Genomic DNA, 15,000 nt, shown 5'->3' with positions numbered 1-15,000 from the left:
CGAGTGGAATTTTACGTGTATGACCGTTTTTTACCCCGCCATTTAGGCAGCCATACGCCGTTTTCGGAGGAAGCATGCTTTTTATATTTTCGTGTTTCTATAACCCACCGAACTCTGACATGGATTACAGGATCTTTTTCGTGCGCACTTGGTCTTGTGCTTGCGTGTACACACGGGGGGTGTTCGGACACCGAGGAGAGTCTGCACACAAAGTTGACTCTGAGAAATAAATCTCTCGCCGAACGTGGGGACGAACTCACGCTGACAGCGGCCAACTGGATACAAATCCAGCGCGCTACCGACTGAGCTACATCCCCGCCCCTCAAAAACCCCAAATACAAGACTTCTCCTTTTTTTAAGATCCAGCTTTTTTGCACTTTATGCTCATAACCTCTATAAATTTACCCCCATATTAACACTCCCTTCACATTTCGTGTTCTATATATTGAGGATAATCAGAATCATCAAGCAATGTTTGGAGTCATTCACCGATTATCTGGAATCATTCACCGAAAAAGGCAATACGTTACAGACGAAAGCACACTACAGTCGACTTAAAACATTGCCATGTCTATTCACCCAACTTCACTGAAAGTTGTGACAAGCTCTCTCGCAGTACTCACAACACTATCTAAGCTTTGCAAAAGAAAATATTGCAAAACATTTCGTTCCACAACTAAAACACTGATTCCCGTCTCGTATACTAGGCATAAAATCCTTCAAAGTTTTAAAGCCACCCACCCGTACATTGGCGACAAAAGCCTCCCGGTGTTATTTTTTATTGACACAGTCATGCATTAGTCGAGATGTCGCAACACAAACACCGCGCAAGATAATTAAATAAATTAAAAAACCTCTTCTGGATAGACAAATGATTTGACTTACTCCTTGAAGGTGAACGTTATTATCGACTTTTCAATTGGTACCTTAATTTTTGTCTGGGATTATGGAGGTACCCTTCTTAGAGCGGCGGTCACGGCATATAAAAGTAGAATGAAATGTCACGGGAAGGAAAGTTCTAGTTGGGATACGAAATTGGTTCCAATGTTTTTGTATGTGCTAATTTTAGAACTCGATTCTGTATTTGAGAGCGTCACCAAATAATGTCCCTACTAGGTTCAGAAACATGTGGTGACGTAGTACATCATTTCCCATGATTCTATGTACGTTATAGTTGAATCCTTTAGCCTCTCGTCATGGAGTTGGAGCGGCGGTGGGGGCCTGCGTGACAGCAGCACCAGCAGCAGCATTCTGATAATCATCGGTAGCTATCGCTCTGGTCTCTCTGACAGGATGAATAATTACTACGCGCATTAAAGGGAAATCTATCAAAACAAGAATACAGAGTTATCTCCAATATGTTTTTCGCTAATATTTCTGATAACAGACGAAAGACGAACGTGATTGTAGAATGGCCGACTTCGACAGTGATCTCCGTTCTGTTCTTCACAGTTATGATAAAGACATCGTTCTAAGGTCAAAACTAGTCGACATTTTGAGACTGCTGTGGGAAGGAGACCGTGATATTGTTGCATCACTACCAACTGGTTACGGAAAAAGTCGTCCGCTCCGTAGCCATTTTGTTATGATCACGTGGCAAACTTGATTATCACTTGACACTTTTACCATATTTAGAGTTGTTTGCACAGTAAATACATCCGCGAAAGATAGCTCTTTTGAAAGTGTCTTACATAACAATTCCTTTCTAAATTTAAAAATTACACAACACCATGAAAAACCATTATCGACTATCGACGATCGCGAATCTGCTTATATCAATAACAGATTACAAAAAGCTCTAAATATGTTTAAAAAAAAAGTCGATTTCCTCTCCAGAGAAGGAAAACAAATGCATCCTGTCAGGGATAAATGAGACCCGAAGGGAAGTAACTCATTTTGACCTGAGTTCAGGATGCAGCATCGGTTGTTGCCGACATCGTGGTGGGGTTATTCATATCGCCGGATGTTGTCCCGGCTGCGCCCGCAGTTGTACCGGCTGCGCCCGCAGTTATCCCGGCTGCGCCCGCAGTTGTCCCGACCGCGCTAGCAGTTGTCCCGACCGCGCTAGCAGTTGTCCCGGCTGCGCCCGCAGTTGTCCCAGCCGCGCCCGCAGTTGTCCCAGCCGCGCTAGCTGTTGTCGCGGCAGCATTTGCAGTGGGCTGGGAAGTCGCTTGCGCCGCTGGTACGGTTCCGGTTTGTCCGCTTCCGCTTCCGGTACCACTTCCGGTTCCGGGTCCCGTGCTGGAGGCGAGGAGGTTGTTGAGGGAGTTGAGGTCGGTCTGCAGACGGTCGCCCCGCTCGGTGGCGCGGCGGTAGCGGATCTCCCCCTCGATCAGCCGCTGCACCAGGTTGACCACCGACTCCTCCAGCACGTTGCGGGTCATCCCGCGGGCGTTGCTCCGCACGCGCTCTAGGAAGTTCACGATGGAGTTGTCCGTCCCTACACCTGTCGTGACAATAGCAGTAGGGAGTTTAATATGACATCATTTTACACAGATCGAGACAGTCTGTGACTGTCGACATCTGCGTAAAATGTCATATTTTGGTCAAAAATACAAATAACATTTATGTATTGGTTGATTTTAGTTTGTTATTAGTCTACAGCTATTGCAACAATAGCACTGTCATGAATGTTATGAGTATTGAGGGTATTGTGTTTTGATACCCTTCACAGGAATTCCAGATGAAGTTGCTCGTGCCTGCATCTGACAAAAGCATTGGCAGGTTTAGTGCATTTTTACATTTAGTCAAGTATGACCCGCTTTCCCTTTTTGTGTCAGGCCGGAGTGTCCATAAGACGAGTCTTCATGATTATTGTAATCGCAAGCCTCTCTTTCAAAGTGAAATCTACAACGTCAAAAATGAAACAAAGTGCGAGAAGACGCCACAATAGGAATGATAGCTTCACATAAATTATATGTATGTTTTTAGAGGATGTGTTTCAAGACCGAAGCTTACTCTGTCACACCTCGATCACTTTGGCATGAGAAAAAAAGAAAATTACTTGTAGGATCATCGTCAGGCAGGGTATGTGTCGGGGTTATAGCTTGACACCTTGACCCTTGATACACACAAATATACATGTATATATAAACACACACAATATGATCTTGTTACGTAGTTAAATGTCTCCTTCCCGTATGAAGATGATTATTTTTCTTACAGCTTTCTGGTACCCTTTCCAGGAAATCCAATAACGAGTTGCCCGTGCACAAGCCTGTCGTGACAACGATGTATCCAAAGTGAGTCACGTGACACCGTTTCCAGTATGTGTGTGTATATGTACGTGTGTGTGTGTGTGTGTGTGTGTGTGTGTGTGTGTGTGTGTGTGTGTGTGTGTGTGTGTGTGTGTGTGTGTGAGTGTGCGTACGTGGGTACGTGCGGTTTTTCTGTACTTGTGTATGAGTATGTGTGTCACAGTGTGTGTTTGTGCATGTGTGTATTTCTGCGAGTGTGCGTGTGCGTGCGCTATAGTCGCTACGCGTGTGTGTGTGTGTGTGTGTGTGTGTGTGTGTGTGTGTGTGTGTGTGTGTGTGTGTGTGTATGTGTGTGTGTATGTGTGTGTGTTTGCGGTTTGTGTCTCTGTGTCTGTGTATGTGTCTGTGAGTTTGTGTGATGCTGCGTCGGTGTTGGTACATAGTGAAGATGCTGAAGATAGTAGAGAGAATTGGCATGATCTGGTATATTCCGAGAAACAAAAATACAATTATAATGGCAATTGTACACAAAACAGTGTCATTTATGCGAAAGAAGACAGAGGTAGACACGATTAAATGCAAAAGCTGTTTATTACCAAATACATTTTGTTCATAATACAATAAAACATAGCAATGATTATGCGCAAGAGACATGAATATATTATGCAGCGAAATGGAAATACAAGAGTAAAGTGTGTAGAGAGCATAATGTAACTTCACAAAGTAAAATTACCTCAATACAAATGTATACAGGCAAACACAGAAAAAAAGAAAAACTGACAAATACGGCAAAAGCAATTCATTATATCTTTGGACAGATGAAACATACAGCAACATTGAATTGATTATGTCTTGGAGCAGAAATTCAGGACTAAACGCCCCCCCCCCCCCCCCCCCCCCCCCCGCTACAGGTTGTAGTGCCTACCCATGGAGTTCTTTGTGGGTTATATCTTACATTTCACTGTTTCTTCTTCTTGTCGTTCGCTGTTAGATCGTCAGTCCGCACTGCAGGGCGAAACGTGCTGTCATCTACAGGGCGAGCACCATCGCGTGCATTTCGGACTGTCGACATTTCATTTTTTGTGATTTGCGTGGATCTATGGTTGATTAAGGTGCACCTGTTGGCCCAGATCCTCCGACTTCAGCCCTTAGGTTTCTTTCGGGGTTACCCCGCCCTTAGTTCCTGGCTCAAAAACCTAACCATGGGAACACATTGGGGATTTCTTACCGGGGGGTCCCACCCCGAGGCTAGAGCTTTAATGCAGCTCTTACTCGTATGGTGTAACCGTCATCGGACACGTAGGGTATTTTATAGGGTTGTCAGTGTCATCTGCCAACCCACCCCTACCTGGTGGAGACACCGCTAGTTGGTCCGGGACTGCTTATTCTACATTCGCAGCTGGCCCCTATATCTGGGGGCCGTTCCCCTTTCCGCCACCTGGGGACCCGCCGGGTTGAGGATAGTCGCCCCCTACTAAATTGGAAGTAGTCTGTTTGAAAGGTCGTGGACCCCTTCGAGATAAATTTCAGGAGACGTCAAATACGGAGATGGCGCCAAAATGTTAATACCGTTCAGTGTGTGACGTCACTTTCAACGAGTACGCTCACTATTTGACGAATTTTACAAAACACAGATGTTTCAGGTCGATAACAGACAGTTTTTTCTGCAAAAAGGAGGTATCTGTAAGTAAGACTGAGATTGGCAAAGACGTAAACACAAGTACAGCAGACGTCACGTGACAGCATGAGACCTCCATGCACCTGTCCAAAGATAGGGCAATCGGTCCAAAGAGGACGTACAACTCGAACAGTCAGTAAGTCACGTCAAATCAAAAGTCAAAGGTCGTAGAGAGACATCTATGCTCACAGTTACAGACCTCCACCTTTTAACTGTGTATAGTGTCCATAGCAAATGAATTGATAATACCTCTTCTTAAAGATCCCAGTACATACACGATATATGTGCAAAGCATTCTTTCAACATGTTTGTTTAAAATGTAAAATTCTCATTATTATTCATGAGAACACTTGCATGCTGTCGCTCTAGAGCATTCCGTCCGTGTCGAGGGAGGGTCCGAAGATTCCAGACGAATACCAGAACCAGCACCTTCATGCGCTCTCGTATCCGTCGCAGCTTCTGCGATTGCGTTTAAGTTTGTGGCTTAAATATATGAGTCAATAGTAGCACTCGTATTGGAGTTAATACTTGTATTGAAACCTGAACTCGTGTAAGTGCCTGCGGGGTGAGTAACTTCCCTTATCATAACACCTGGACTAGCGGTAGTTGAAATCAATAACCAAAGGTTTGACTTATTCGCCGTGAAGCAGGTCCCCATTTAGAGACCTCAAACACTGGCAAGTCTCTGTGTGTGTCAGCGAAGGCTGTGGCTGGCTCTGTAATGAATATTCACACAGCGATTACGACTTCAATTGCAATTTTTCGTTTTATCCATTTCCATTTACAATTCCGGAGGGATAGTAGTAGTGGCGAGGAGAGAGGCTTCGGTAGCGAGAGCAGTAGTTGTCGGTGGTGATGTCTGCACAATAGACGTTCCTTCGGGATTCCCATCGTCATCATTCGCGGTGCCAACAGCGGCAGTGGTAACGGCTGGGGGAATTGGGGCGGGGGTGGTTGTCCCTGCGTCAGCACTAGCGGTGGAAGCGACCGTTGTGACAGTACCTGCGGTGGGAGCGACCGTTGTGTCAGGACCTGCGGTGGGAGCGACAGTTGTGTCAGGACCTACGGTGGTCCCTGCTGGTGTGGGCGCGTTGGCAGTTGTTTGTGCCTGACTTTGGGCTGTGGTTGCGTCGGCAGCAGGCGATGGGGTAGATGTTGGAGGGCCCGCGTTGGCAGCAGTGGTGGCGCCACTTCCCGCAACAGGGCTAATGCTTGTGCTACTACTAGTGCCGGTGGTCGATCCACTGCTGGGGGCTCCACTTCCCGTACCGCTCGTGGTACCAGCGACTGTCCTTGGTGTGGTTTCTATTTGTGTTCCAGTACCGGCACCGGTTCCAGTGCCCGTTCCGGGTCCGGGTCCGGATCCTATGCCCGGGATCTGCTGAAGCGCGCTCAGACTCTCCTCCAGCCGGTTGGTTCGTTCGGTCAGTTTGCGGATCTCAGCCGCGTAGTCGATGAGTCGTTTGACCAAGGCCACGATGGTTTCGGTCCGCTGCTGACCGCCCATTCGCATGGCGTTGGTGAGCACCCGCTGCAGGAAGGCCGTGATCTGAGGCGTTCTGCCCACTGACGCCACGGGCTTGACCGCGCTGCCCGAGTCCGCTGGGCCGCTCGGACTGCCTGGGCCCCCTGGACAGAAAAGGGGCTATGTATTGGCCGGCGTTCGACCGGACGTTCCTGCTTGGCAAAATACACTCGCGCCCGACAATAACGCGAATTTTCAGTCACAACTAGCTCAGCCTCGGCAAGGTGGGGTATCTCGAGAATAAACGTCCAAGGAACGCGAAGTTTTTGTTGGCACTAGGCACTTGCTGAGTGGTTAATGAACGAAATTTTTTATCGCAACGCAGCTTGTCAAAGTACACTCGCGCCCGAAAGAAACGCGATTTTCTGTCGCGACATGCAGCTCAGCCTCAGCAAGGTGGGGTAGCTCGCGAATAAACGTCCAATGAACGCGGAGATTTTGTTGGCAGGAGAAACTTGCTGAGTGGTTAATTAAGGTGCTTTCTTGCTACATGTACACCACAGTGCTTTAGATATGCTCGCTGTTAACAAAGGGTAACTAACAAAGTCAAAAGTTCAGACACGCTTTTAAACAAAGTTCTGAATTGAGAGGGAGAGTGCGGGGGGGGGGGGGGTGTCGAGAGAGGGAACTGAACTAAACAGAACTGATCTTTATTTAACAAGGATTAAGATGTAAGGCTATACATTTTCTTACAATCTATCATTCGAACGAGTATACTAAGGGACAGAGATAGAGAGGGGGAGGGAGTAGACTAGTAGAGGGAGGTATAGGAGAATGAGACTTATATGGAAACCCAAACAGGGACACAGTCAAAGTCACAGCAACATAAAACCAAACAAAGGTAGACTCACCATTATTATTTGGATTCGTCCCAGGTGTGCCTCCATTTTGCCCTGTAGTTGCACCCCCACCGGTACCGGGATTAGGTACCGAACCACCACCAGTACCGGGATTGGGTACCGAACCACCACCGGTACCGGGATTGGGTACCGAACCACCTCCGGTACCGGGATTGGGTACCGAACCACCACCGGTACCGGGATTGGGTACCGAACCACCGGTTCCTGAACCAGCCCCAGTTCCAGTATTGGTAGTGCCACCAGTACTGCCTCCTGTACCGGTACCGACTCCGTTATCTGGCCCAGCAGGAACGGTAGCCTCTGGAGTGGGCAGTTTGGGCCTGGGCAGCAAGGTCTCGTTGAGGATGCCGATGTAGGGGCGGTCAAAGGAGCCGATGTAGAGCAGGCCGTCTTCCTCCTGCACCTCGCTGACGGCGGTGAACAGCCGGCCCTCGGGGTCCTGCAGCGACCGGATGATCTGGCCGTCTTCGTTCAGCTCCACCGCCATCCCCCACTTGGGAGTCCGCGCAATCAATTGCTCGCGCGGCAACTGTTGCAACACGAGGAGCGGGTCAATTTAAAACACAAGCACGTTATACTAGTAGAGTAGAAGTGGGGGGGGGGGGGGGGGGGTGTGTTTAGGGAGAAATTTAAGTTTTAAGCCTTCAAAGCAAAGCGATTAGGGGCATGATACCAGGTGTTACCCCCAATTAGATGAGATACCCGCCTGTGTGTGTTTAGGTGAAACCAGCCATCTGCACTAATGGCAGAATGACCGAGGTTTCTTTACGTGCCACTGTGGTGACACGGGGGTAGGACAAGGATACCCTCACTGAGTCTGCACATAAAGTTGACTAGTGTCCGTCCCGGCCCGGATTGGAACCCGGGACCCTGGGATCACAAGTCCAGTGCTCTACCCACTGAGCTACTGGGGCCCCTTGGGTGTGTGTACTCTAACTCCTGCATATACATACCACTGATGGGCAAGAGACAGAGTATATTAATAATGGCTTGCCCGAATTCAAAATAAATGAAGCATTCCTTCCCTCGATAATAGTTCTTACCAAGTCAGACATTTGCGACAAAACAACACACACACAAAAATAAGAATCATTCCTCAACCCTATAATAACCGATATGACCGTAAGGCGAAAATGATAAACAACCAGAGAGTTAATCTAAGTCCAGACAAACAGACAGACAAACAGACAAACAGACAGACGGACAGACAAACAGGCAGAGTGAAACCTTTGCACCCCTGATTATACGGGGATGTAAAATAAACTTCAAAGAGTTCTCACCCGCATGATGCCTCGTCGCATCTGAGGCTTGTCGCCGAAGCGGTCCAGCACAGACGGCATTTCGTCAGACCGGATACTGGAGATGCCCACCCAGTACGTGCCGCGCGGAGTTCGCCGGATGTTGTCCACGAAGCCTGGAAGGTTCTCCGCGAAGACCTCCAACCGCCCGCGCTTTGCCGTGTTAGCGCCAATCCACACCCTACAAACAAGACCGATTTAAGAGAAAATAATGTAAAGTTAAAAGGTATAGCGTCCTTACCTGCGTCTATTCATTTCATTTCTTTTACTTTACTTTAGTATTCAAATACTTGTAAATTCGGGTCGCTTCCTCCAAGTGGAAAGCTAGCAGTAACAAGAGTCGCGCTACCCAGGTGTGCGCGTGTTAAGGTGTGCTCAGCCATCTGCACTTACGGTAGATTTATACACAAACCGATTTTCTTTAATTCAGAGCAAATATTTGTTAGAGTAAACATTACATATCTATCAACAACAACAACAGGAGAAAGTACAAAAACGAAACAATGAAGACAGAAGAAAGGACCAACAGTTTCATGAGGTACCAAAGCCAAAAAGAGAAACAACCACAACAAGACAACACAAAAAGTACACAGCGGAATCCCCTTTTGAAATATTCAGTTCCCCCTGAAAGCGGAGTATGGCTGCTTGAATGGCGGGGTAAAGACCGGTCATACACGTTAAAATCCACTCGTGCAAAAAACATGAGTGAACATGAGTTCCAGCCTATGAACAAAGAAGAAGAAGAAGAAATCTTCAGTTTACGTATAACCTCGGTTGATGTATCTCCATTAATCCCTCTTTATCAACACAAGACCTGATTGTCTCGGACTTTTGGAGGTCTTGAAAGGGGGTTGACTGACTGACTATTAGGGTTTAACGTCCTCTTAGACCAGTTGGCCTATATTGGGACAGGTATTGGTAATATGATGAAGATATGGTGTGATACTTTGACTCGAACAAGCCCGCTGTGGCTGTCTTCTTCGACACACCAGCATTGGGTTTATGTCGTCAAAGTATCGAAATACGATCATGATAATCAGAGACGAGAGATGGTGCATGCGTGTCTTCATGTTTTCCAAGCCCTGAGACTTTCGCTGTGAACTTGGGATCTTTTTCGTGCGCATGTGTGCACACGGGGGTGTTCGGACACCGAAGAGAGTCTGCGCACAGTTGACTCCGAGAAATAAATCTCTCGCCGAACGTGGGGTTCGAACTCACGCTGATAGCGACAAACTGGCTACAAAGCCAGCGCGCTACCAACTGAGCTACTTCCCCGCCCCAAAGGGGGTTGAACCGAACAGCGAAATAAGCGAAGTGCAGCCTACCTGTGTATCTTTGCCCGACCACCCTCCGCAATGAGGACGTAACTGTTGTCTGCCGCCAGCTCAATGCCGTTGGGGAACCCCAGGTTGCTGGCTAGCTCCTGTACTTGGTTCGGTGGGGATAGCCGTGGATTGTACACCAGCACCCTGTCATCAACCATCATCGAATCATCATCATCATCATCATCATCATCATCATCATCCACCATCCACCATACATCATACATCATCATCCATTATCATACATCATCATCCATCATCATCCATCATCGTCGTCATCATCATCCATCATCATCATCATCATCATCATCATCATCATCATCGTTGTCGTGTCACTGCCGTTGTCGTCAGCAGTCATCTTCGTCATCTTTATCACAACCCCCCGCGGGTTAGGGGGAAGAATTTACCCGATGCTCCCCAGCATGTCGTAAGAGGCGCCTAACGGATTCTGTTTCTCTTTTTACCCTTGTTAAGTGTTTCTTGTATAGAATATAGTCAATTTTTGTAAAGATTTTAGTCAAGCAGTATGTAAGAAATGTTAAGTCCTTTGTACTGAAAACTTGCATTCTCCCAGTAAGGTAATACATTGTACTACGTTGCAAGCCCCTGGAGCAAATTTTTGATTAGTGCTTTTGTGAACAAGAAACAATTGACAAGTGGCTCTATCCCATCTCCCCCCTTTCCCTGTCGCGATATAACCTTCGTGGTTGAAAACGACGTTAAACACCAAATAAAGAAATAAAGAAAAGATCTTTGTCACATAATTATGACCATCATCATGGCTGCCATTGTCGTTGTCGTCGGTAGCAGCAGCATCAGTAGCATTGTCGATACTTAGAAACGCAGTCATCCCCTCCATCATGTCCGTTGTGTTACAGACATGCATAGATCCTAAACTTTCTTAATCAATATGCCGTGTTTGTTTGACATTAGCGAGAGGTGGGTCAGACATCTATAACAGCACCTGATAAAGCAGAGTCATTTGACAAATATGTGAGGTATCTGATGAAGAAGGAGAGATATAAAGGTGACCGAAGGTTGGGAGATAAGAGGGAGGGGGTGGTGTGGTAAACAGCAACTGCTGAAACTGTGTGATTTGACAAAGAAGGAGAGATGAAATAAATGGGATCAAAGGTTGGTTGATGATAGGGGAAGACGTGTGTGTGGTGAACAATGTGAACCAGTGCATGCCTACTTTCCGGTGGTCTCTCCCTCCAGAATGATGTCCAGGAAGTTGGTGCGGTTGTATTTCTGTGAGGAGGAGGTGAAGATGATGGTGCCGTCATCAGCGATGGTCAGGTCGTTGATGAAGCCCACCGTCTCTCCCTTCACCTTATTGGCCGTGTTGAACAGCTGCTTGTATCGACCTGTGCAGCATTGACCAAGCCTTTTAGCATCTTCTTCTTCTCCTTCTTAAAGCCAGTCCTTAATTGAACCCGAAGTCGACCTCGCGAAGACTACGCGAAATCGTTTTACCAAAAACTCGGTTCTAAAGCTTCGTGCGGCCAGCTTCGCGTAGTATACTTTGTGTAGTCAACTTCGCCCAGTTAAGGACATGCTTTAAGTCGACTTCACGAAGTATACTTCGCGAAGCTGGCCGCACGGAGCTTTAGCACCGAGTTTTCGGTAAAAAGACTTCGCGCAGTCTTCGAGCAGTCGACTTCGGGCTCAATTAAGTACCGCCTTTACTATCATCATCACAACCATCATCATAATCATCATTCTCGTCGTCATCATAATGATTGTAACATCATCGTCTTGAAAACGCTTTTTCTGGAGTAAACAGTGAAGTGTTTAAAAGAGCAAACGGTGTTTTTGCCTTACACGCGCCGTGGAGATATTTCGTCAATAACCTCATCGGACTGCAACTCACTGGCATCTGAATTCACGATTCGTTTGTGTCAGGACTGAAGAAAGTACTCTAAAATCTGAGTTATGCAGATGCGAATTAATTGCGCTAGTTTTATGCAATAATTCTCATTCTCTGATTTCTGAGGCACATTACTCGCTCAATGTTGATTTTCCTTTAGTGTTATTACTTGAAGAAGAAGGGCTGTTCCATATCTTCGACTAAATAATAGAAGCAGTTTATTAGTGGAAAATAATAATTTGCCTTCGATAATAATCGATAATCTATGATCAAAAACAAGCAATGTTAGTTGTTACAACATTTAATCATAGTCAAAACTAAATATTTGTTAGCATGTCAACATACTGGTCTATGAAGTGGCAAGTCAGACAATTAATTATGAGATAATCAACAGAAAAAGAAATGCCCCTTGCAGGAGGAAACAGACACAAAGCATGGCCGGACAATACCCCCTTTGCAGAAAAAGCTGTTTCATCACCACGCGGGCCTGACGAAAAAAAGAGGCGTCCGTACGTGCTTCATGGCGTTGAAAAGAAGCGAACAAGGAATGCAAAAACAAATAGACTGCCAACGTTCCAGCATTCAAAAATAAAAAAACCCAAATAGACTGCCAACGTTCCAGCATTCAAAAATTAAAAAAACAAATAGACTGCCAACGTTCCAGCATTCAAAAATAAAAAAAAATAAATAGACTGCCAACGTTCCAGCATTCAAAAATAAAAAAACAAATAGACTGCCAACGTTCCAGCATTCAAAAATAAAAAACCAAATAGACTGCCAACGTTCCAGCATTCAAAAATTAAAAAAACCCAAATAGACTGCCAACGTTCCAGCATTCAAAAACAAATAGACTGCCAACGTTCCAGCATTCAAAAACAAATAAACGGCCAACGTTCCAGCATTCAAAAACAAATAAACGGCCAACGTTCCAGCATTCAAAAATAAAAAAATAAACAAGTAAGGTATGTTATCTCAAAAGACCGCTGGGTCGAAGATTAGTCCACGTAACGTTTTGCTTTGTCATGGATTAAAATCTCCAAGAACATACCTTTCTTGTTTTTGTTTTATTTAAGCGAACAAGGAAGAAGAAGGACAGGCAGAAACAACTTAAACAAATTTAACAGGTTACCGTTTCTGGGGTTGATTCTGAAAATTCCTTTGTATGCGTCTGTCACCACGAGATAGCCCTGCTTGTCCGCTCGCACTCCCAACGGTCGTCCACACAATGACTCGTCTTGAACTCCCGTTTCTGCAAACACAACAAAATACTTTTGATATGTTTATTGTGTTGTGGACTGTGAGCGAGTGTGTGTGTGAGTGTGTGCGTGTGTGGGGGAGGAGTGAGTGTGTGTGTGTGTGTGTATGTTTGTGTGTGTGTGTTCGTGCGTGCGTGCGTTCGTGTGTGTGTGTGTGTGTGTGTGTGTGTATGTGTTCGTGCGAGCGTGTGTGTGTGTGTGTGTGTGGGTGGGTGGGTGGGTGTGCCCGTGTGTGTGATAAAGAGTGAGAGAGAGGGAACTGGTGCTAGATTGGTTATCCCAGGGTGTAAATGGTGGAACGTGCTGGATAGTATGGGCATCGTGGCACTAAGCAGATTGTTGAATGGTAGTACGCTGGTATTTTTATTGTAACACACACACACACACACACACACACACACACACACACACACACACACACACACACACACAAACACTCAATCACACACACTAACATACACACACACACACACACACACACACACACACACACACATACACACACACACACACACGAACACACACACACGAACACAAACACACGCGCGCTCGCACGAACACACACACACGCACACACACACACACACACACACACACACACACACACACACACACACACACACACACACAAAGAATACAGACAGACAGACAGACAGACAGACAGATAGACAGACAGAGACATAAAGATAGCCAGAAAACGATACAGACACACAGACAAACACACAGAGAACACTTACTACATTCAGGTGTACTCATTCGCAGAATTCTTCGTACTCGTGGTCCGCTTCCGAAAGGAGGTGGGGGTATCACCTCCACTACCCACCCGTCTTGTAACCCCGTATAGATATACCCTGAAAACATTTTTTTTAAATCGAGTATGCTGCGAAATTAAACACTAAATTGTCTAATTTCTGATTTATAATTGGTACTAAAAGCCCGTTATGTACGTTTAAATCGAAGCTATTATTCGAGTCAAAAAATCTATCTATCTATCTATCTATCTATCTATCTATCTATCTATCTATATCTGTCTATCTATATTTATCTATCTATCTAACTATCTATCTTTTTATCTATCAATCTTTCTTTCTATCTGTATGGCTGTCTTTCCGTTTGTCTGTCAGTGCATGAAAGTAGCCAGCAAAGGCCAATAAAGAAAGTTGAATAATATATCAATCAATCAATGAGGCTTATATCGCGCATATTCCGTGGGTACAGTTCTAGGCGCTCTGCAGTGATGCCGTGTGAGATGAAATTTTATACGGCCAGTAATTGCAGCCATTTCGGCGCATATTTACCTTTCACGGCCTATTATTCCAAGTCACACGGGTATAAGTAGACAATTATTAACTGTGCCTAAGCAATTTTTGCCAGGAAAGACCCTTTTGTCAATCGTGGGATCTTTAACGTGCACACCCAATGTAGTGTACACGGGGGGGGGGGGGAGTTCGGACATAAATATCCGTCGCAGCGATTGGTCTCTCTCTCTATTTCTCTCTCGCATTCTCTCTCTCTCTCTCTCTCTCTCTCTCACTCTCTCTCTCTCTCCTTCTCCCTCCCTCTCTCTTTCTCTCTCTCTCCCTCTCTCTCTTTCTCTCGCCCTCTCTCTTCCCCCCACACTCTCTCTTTCCTCCTCTCTCTATATACATGTTTCTCTCTCCCTCTTCCCCCCCCCCTCCCTCTCTCTTTCTCTCTCTCTCTCCCTCTCTCTCTTTCTCTCGCCCTCTCTCTTCCCCCCACACTCTCTCTTTCCTCCTCTCTCTATATACATGTTTCTCTCTCCCTCTCCCCCCCCCCCTTCTCTCTCTCTATCTCTATATTTGCACAGAAGTAGCTTATCATAAACCTACTGTTTCTGACGACCATAGATTCAGGACCGATAACCATGTTCTGTACGTATTTGGAGGCCCTGCTCAGCCAGTCATTCCTCGCCAAGTTGTCTGTGAACATTGGCGGTTTGGGCAATCTGAAAGAACAAGAAACTGTTTCATTAA

General features: G+C 46.0%; 1 protein-coding gene across 2 annotated transcripts in view; it reads right to left on the bottom strand.

Moving 5' to 3' along the window:
• Positions 1 to 15,000, bottom strand: part of LOC138953214 (adipocyte plasma membrane-associated protein-like) — a 27,200-nt gene that overhangs the window by 1,045 nt on the left and 11,155 nt on the right. The window contains exons 2-9 of one of the 2 annotated variants that reach the window (XM_070325006.1): positions 14,857 to 14,972; positions 13,744 to 13,857; positions 12,880 to 12,999; positions 11,076 to 11,247; positions 9,884 to 10,027; positions 8,541 to 8,739; positions 7,252 to 7,789; positions 1 to 2,446 (exon numbers count right to left, since the gene is read on the bottom strand). The exon at positions 1 to 2,446 is cut by the window's left edge and continues 1,045 nt beyond it. In XM_070325006.1, coding sequence (XP_070181107.1) covers positions 1,908 to 2,446; positions 7,252 to 7,789; positions 8,541 to 8,739; positions 9,884 to 10,027; positions 11,076 to 11,247; positions 12,880 to 12,999; positions 13,744 to 13,857; positions 14,857 to 14,972 — 1,942 coding nt within the window. In that variant the 3' untranslated portion in view covers positions 1 to 1,907. Of the gene's footprint in view, positions 2,447 to 3,764; positions 6,505 to 7,251; positions 7,790 to 8,540; positions 8,740 to 9,883; positions 10,028 to 11,075; positions 11,248 to 12,879; positions 13,000 to 13,743; positions 13,858 to 14,856; positions 14,973 to 15,000 lie in introns of those variants that run through there. The other variant, XM_070325005.1, reaches the window with a different exon arrangement.

Source organism: Littorina saxatilis, linkage group LG17 (genome assembly GCF_037325665.1).
Source record: "Littorina saxatilis isolate snail1 linkage group LG17, US_GU_Lsax_2.0, whole genome shotgun sequence".
Taxonomy (NCBI): Eukaryota; Metazoa; Mollusca; class Gastropoda; order Littorinimorpha; family Littorinidae; genus Littorina; species Littorina saxatilis.
This window is presented reverse-complemented; position numbering and strand designations above follow the sequence as displayed.